General features: G+C 35.8%; 1 protein-coding gene across 2 annotated transcripts in view; it reads right to left on the bottom strand.

The window, feature by feature from the left end:
* Positions 1 to 2,787: 2,787 nt before the first annotated feature.
* PPP4R3A (protein phosphatase 4 regulatory subunit 3A) overlaps positions 2,788 to 6,000 on the bottom strand; it is a 68,183-nt gene continuing 64,970 nt past the window's right edge. For both annotated transcript variants that reach the window (XM_043983984.1, XM_043983985.1), the window contains exons 14-15: positions 5,654 to 5,880; positions 2,788 to 3,535 (exon numbers count right to left, since the gene is read on the bottom strand). In XM_043983984.1, coding sequence (XP_043839919.1) covers positions 3,425 to 3,535; positions 5,654 to 5,880 — 338 coding nt within the window. In that variant the 3' untranslated portion in view covers positions 2,788 to 3,424. The remainder of the gene's footprint in view (positions 3,536 to 5,653; positions 5,881 to 6,000) is intronic.

Here is a 6,000-nt window from a genome sequence, read left to right as displayed (position 1 = left end):
TTTGCCTGAATTTTCACATCTCATGGTTCAAAATCCTTGAGAGTTGTATGTACGTTAAATTTTAAATCCAGAAAACAGCCCAGTTCCAAGTGTATGAAAACACTGGTAAAATGGAAAATATCAAAATATTCTGTTAGCTCTTGAGAACTGATAAAATGGTGAAAATTAAAAATGATAAAAACCTCCACTGAAAAAATGGATTAAAAGATAAAAGGGGAATTCAAATGTTGGGCCTTACTTAGGTTTAGTACCCATGTGAAAAGTTATTTTAAAAAAATTACCAGATTAGGGGGCAGCTAGGTAGTACAGTGGATAAAGCAAAGGCCCTGGGATTCAGGAGGACCGGAGTTCAAATGCGGCCTCAGACACTTGACACTTACTAGCTGTCTGATCGTGGGCAAGTCACTTAACCCTCACTGCCCGAACCCCCACCCCCCCAGTACCAGATTAAAAAACTGGAAACAAAAGCTAATTTAGAGACTGGCTTAAAAAACTGCTGTAGTCATGTTAATGAAGTATCATTGTGATTTAAGGCATATGTGGAATTCAAAATGACTTGGGAAGACTTGTATTTAAGAGATACAGAGGAGAATAATATACACATCTACAATAATATAAATAAACCAAATGGTAGTTTTGGTTCTGATGGAATTATAATGATCATGAAGGTCTGATTATGAAACCCTTTATCTTTTCAGAAGAGGGGAATCTTGATGTGAAATGGAGACTACTTAGACATGGTTGCTGGATGGCTTTATGTGAATGTTTTTGTCTGAAGGAATCTAATTGGGGAGGTGTTAAGGTGTAAAAACAAAAGGCAACAATAAAACTTTAAAAAAATTACCAGGCAATGTATAATTTCATCAAAAATCTAGTGTGCCAAGGAATGATACCTATCCATCTTTGCTACTTAACTGCTACAAATTTAATTGCCCTGAGGAAGTAGGTGAGTGGCTATTTGCAGTGCTGGGTTGCTTAGAGTTCTGTGCTTTAAACTTAGAATTACCAAAACTGAATTATTTTTTGGGAATGATGATTTATTAACTGATAATCTATTACAGCTCAGTCATTAATTCTTTGGCAGTTTCAGCTTTTGAATTTCTAATAATTTATTTCAAACTTAAATAATCTTTCAAGACAATGACAAATTGAAGTCGTCAACTTTCTTTTCCTCCTGCAGGAGCATCCATATTTCCAGTCTTTGTTTCAGTGATCATTAACATCAATAACTAAACAACCCATCAATGAAAAGGAAGCTGGCAAAGGTGAGCAGAACCCGTATTTCGCTTTGCTTGTACACTGTTCCACCAAATTTATGGAGCAATGTGTTTGTACCTACCCCTCATTTTGAAAAACTAAGCACTTGAAGCTCAGCATTTCCATGTAACCTCAGGGTAATGAACCAGGTTATGGATGGAAGAGGGTACAAAAGGGTCAGTTTAAATTATTTTTAAAGCATTAAAAATATAACTAGCATCCTTACTTTTTTCTACAATAGTTTGAAAGCTGCAAACCTTTTACCTGAAAGCACATGGAACTTTTTGAGTAACAAATTAACTATATTTAGGTAATTGAGTGAGTTCCCCTGCATTCCCCCCTTTCCTACTTTATTTTAAGTTATAGTAACTGTCTTCATTTGAACCCAATGAAAATCAGGGACTCAAAGTAGCAATGTATTACATAAAATATACTTAACTGACCCCTCACAGTTAAAATATACCCAAAGCTCTTAACATGAAAAAATTCACCAAAAATGAAGTTTTAAGGACTGTAGCATTCCACAAATTTCTAGATCTTTAACAAATTATTCTGTTTTAATATAACCTCTTAATTGGCAATGAACAATAACAAGTTACTGAAGAGTAAGCAAAAATGAATGCCAAGATAAAAGCACATGGTGCTAGAACATCAAGAAAAGTGTATAATCCTTAAAATGGATTCTCCTTTCCTATATATGAATTATCATTCACATTTGCAGATACATTCTTTAAAGCTACAAAATCTTTGCTTGAAAATGGCAGGAGTTGGGGTTTGGGGTACAGGTGCTATGTGGAAATTAAACATTTAACTTTATTCATCTAAGTTTATTCCACCTAGGAAAACAGGGCTAAAAGCACATTATGTTGAATTTTAATGATGATTTTGAATAAGAGATAAAGTCTGATGGCACACTGGGTAACTTTAAAACCATCACATATCTCTAGCTGGTATTCCAAAGGGAGAGGTTAAAAAAATACGACTAATACAATTTCTCTTAATCTTCACCTTTTTTTATTTTTCAAAATTCAAATGTGTTGTTATTCTTAAATCATTCATCCTCAATTTTGATTAAAGTACCATTATCTTCCCCAGATATGAAATTTCAGGATCTCTTTGGAATACTAATTTCATGTTTCTAGGTTTAACAAAACTTTAAATTTTAAATTCCACCCTAGTTCCCTGAATCGTTTCAAGACAGTTGCTGATGTAAATTTTAATATAAAATATTTAGTCACAAAATAGTATTGCTTTTGTATGCACATTGTTGCAAGATTACTTTGCTTCTGTCAATAAAAACTATACCATTTTCCATAAAATCCTAAACAAATTAAGAATTGTGATGTAGAACAAAATTACACAGGGTGAAACAGGTGCCAGCACAACATTAGGTTATATTACATCCAAAAAAAGAAAAAAACTTTTAATGGTCCCAAATATATACTCAAGAGCTAAGCATACACTCAGGGGAGGGAAAAAATAAACCAAAAAAATGAAACAAAAAAAAATTATGACACAAATGACCACATCTAGAATTCCACTCAATCTTTAATCAAGTAAGGACAAATTCCCCACTTAAAAAAAAAAATCTGCAGTTTGAAGGGCAAAGGGAACAGATAAAAAAGAGGAAACTTTATACTCAGCCCCTCCCCCATAGAGGTTTTTCCAAACCTGTTGTAGCTTGACTAAAATGTTCAGAATGTATGATTTCAAAGGCAGGTCTCTTTATACAAAGAAACTGCTGGCATTCTTACTAGTGAAGAATTAGGCCAGGAAAGCCCATTCTTCTGAGTCTCATACATGGTCCAAGAAAGCATATATTGATTGTAGCAACTGACCAGCCAATCCAGAGTTCCACTAACAAAACTCCTGCCCTGTTGGCTTTTGTTTGTTTGTTTCCATTTCCTTCCCTGAGAAAAGGGCAATGTGTGGTCCAAGCTGGAAAGCTCAAAGGCTTAAGTCTTTCCCCATAATGTATAATTTCCCCCTCCTTCTGCTCCATTGAATTGGCACTTGATTAGCAGAAAGCCAAGTGTATAAGGCTGATCTTTGTCAGTCATTCACAAGAGACTGCTGCTTTGCTGTGGATCTTTTGCGGGGAGGGGGAGAGGCGTTTAGTAGAGAACCAGTTTTTTCAACAGGAACTGATCTTAGTCAGTTGCCATTATTATGACTCAAGCTTTGCTTTCTTTGACAATGGTAGAGTTTCATCCTTATCTTCATCTTCATCATCCTCTTCATCATCATCAGGATAATCTACAAGACCTACGAGGCCTCCCTGTTCGGAAAGATAAGGGATTTAAAAACTGCTTTTCAAAAAGACAGCATTCCTCCTTCCAACAGAGCATATATCACTGAAGAAGACTATTATTAAATACATACTAATTGTTTCTAAGTTCCAAATAAATTATGTTCCATAAATTCATCTCTAAACCACTTGTACAGAACTTAGAACATAATTTTGCCTTAATTTTGTAAATGGTGATGCAATCTCCAAGTCAATCCACAAAAGCCCAATTAACCCATGATGTACCTGAAGTACAATACCATTACTACTATAGAACCCTAGCCACTACCTAATGTAACTATTCAATTGGGGGTGGTGGTGGTGGTGGTGGTGGTGGTGGTGGTGGTGGTGGTGGTGGTGGTGGTGGTGGTGTGTGTGTGTGTGTGTGTGTGTGTGTGTGTGTGTGTGTGTGTGTGTGTGTGTGTGACCACTGCGCCATCTAGCTGCGTGTGTGTGTGAGACCACTGCGCCATCTAGCTGCCCCCCTTAGTTCAACTTTTTAATACAGACAAAACAAGAAATCACATGTGTAGCTTTTTTTTCCTCCAAGATGACTGAAAAGAATGGGCTAGTTGGAATAGATGATGTCTTAGATCAAAATGGTTTTTAGTGATCATAAAATCTATTCCATATTGGTTAACTATCTCTAGTTTAAAGTAGAAGGGACTTTACAGTCTTAAAAAGCTTATATTTGGAACAAGTGAAAATAAATGTTGGACTAGCAAAGACTGGAGTGGCAAAGTAAGAACTCTAAGAATGACTCAGTGGTGATACTATTTTTTGGTTCAAACACAGGAAAGTGGAACTTCTGATCTAGTGCTTATTAGCCTTGTTAGAGGAAAACTGTAGCCAAACCAGAAGAGGGAATCCCTTTATATCACCATGCCTAGTGCCAAGAGAATACCTCCAAACATTTGCCAGAGATCTGTGAAGGATTGCTCCAGCAGATGGCAGCAGAGAGCCATAGCTAAAGTCACTGGAAAATGACAGCAGGGACCTCCAGTACCAGGTACCCCAAAGGCACTGTTAAATAATACCAAGAAATCCAAGTATGGAACTTTTGGGGGTATTATAACTCACTTGTAGAATGGTTAATATCCTGATTCTCCTTTTTAAAAAAAAGCACACAAAGCAAGCAATTGCAAGTATGAAGTTTGTGTCATTATACTGAGCTATCCAATTAAGAGATTTTTCCGGGTTTCTGGACTGGGATTCAATTTTATGTTCTCAATTTTGCACAAATTACCCCATATCCTAAATTCCATGGATGTTATTGACACAAAGGTTATATACATGAAATAAGAGAGTGGATTTCACAAAGATAGGAGGGGCATAAAAGAACTTCAACTCTTTTAGGAAACTTACTCCCTGATTTATCATTTAAGAGGATGCGGAAAATACCTTCTTTACCCCATGGATAAGTTTTTGAAAAATATCTTTGTACTGATATTGATGGATAGACTGAAGCATTTCATTTATTTTTCCCCTTTTAATCAAGTTTTCTTGTACAAAATGACAAATACAGTAATGTTTACGTGTATAACCCGTATCTGATTGCTTGCTGCCTCGGGGATGGGGGAGAGGAGGGAAGGAAGGAGGGATAAAAATTGGAACCCAAAACTATAAATAAAAATATTTATTACATTAAAAAGAGTACAAGCCCCCCCCCCATGTTTGCTCTTGGTTTTAGGTAAATACTACTAATCATTTTAATAAAAGCTTCATTTATTCCTAAAAACAAACACCCCCCAAAAAACTCTAACAACAACAACAAAATCTTTGTTCCCAAAGTCTACAGCTGAATAAGATAAAACGAAATACCCCATAGTTTTGTGCATTTGAGTCTCTTAGAAGAATGTCTTAGACCAAATTAAAGGCTTTTAGTAATCTTAAGTCTCCTCTGGTTAACTAAATATCATTGCCTCAATGTGGAGGCTTATTCCCTAATCTTAAGCTTATATTTGACAAGAAAAATTAAACACAACAAAACTTGAGAAAAAAATACTAAACTTGACAAGTAATCTCTGTAAGAGAATTGAAGTGGGCTATATCAGGAAAGGAAAATAACTATGCTGGAAAAGTTACTAAGTCTGAAAGTTGAAAATATACCTTTGTAGTAATAGCTGCCGTCTGAGATGTGCTTTTAGAAACGGATCCAGGAGATCCTGGTGAACCTGGAGAACCGGGTGATCCTGGAGATCCAGGCAAATTAGTTGCAGATGACTGACTAGTAAGATTAGTCTTTGTCCCACTGGAGAGGGAAAGCTTGAAACTTGGGCTCTGGCGACCAGAAAGATTGGTTTTCAGAAGCACCTCCTTTTCTTCGGTTTCTTTTACTGAAAAGGAAATAATATTCTTAATAACATGGGACATGTACTGTGCCCATTTTCATATGTCCTTGCAAAAAAACATGAATAATTCAATAGAATGCTACCTAACAATTTTAGTTATAAAAA

Source organism: Dromiciops gliroides, chromosome 2, assembly GCF_019393635.1.
Source record: "Dromiciops gliroides isolate mDroGli1 chromosome 2, mDroGli1.pri, whole genome shotgun sequence".
Lineage (NCBI taxonomy): Eukaryota > Metazoa > Chordata > Mammalia > Microbiotheria > Microbiotheriidae > Dromiciops > Dromiciops gliroides.
The sequence above is the reverse complement of the archived record's forward strand: the minus strand, read 5'-3'. Positions and strand labels throughout refer to the sequence as shown.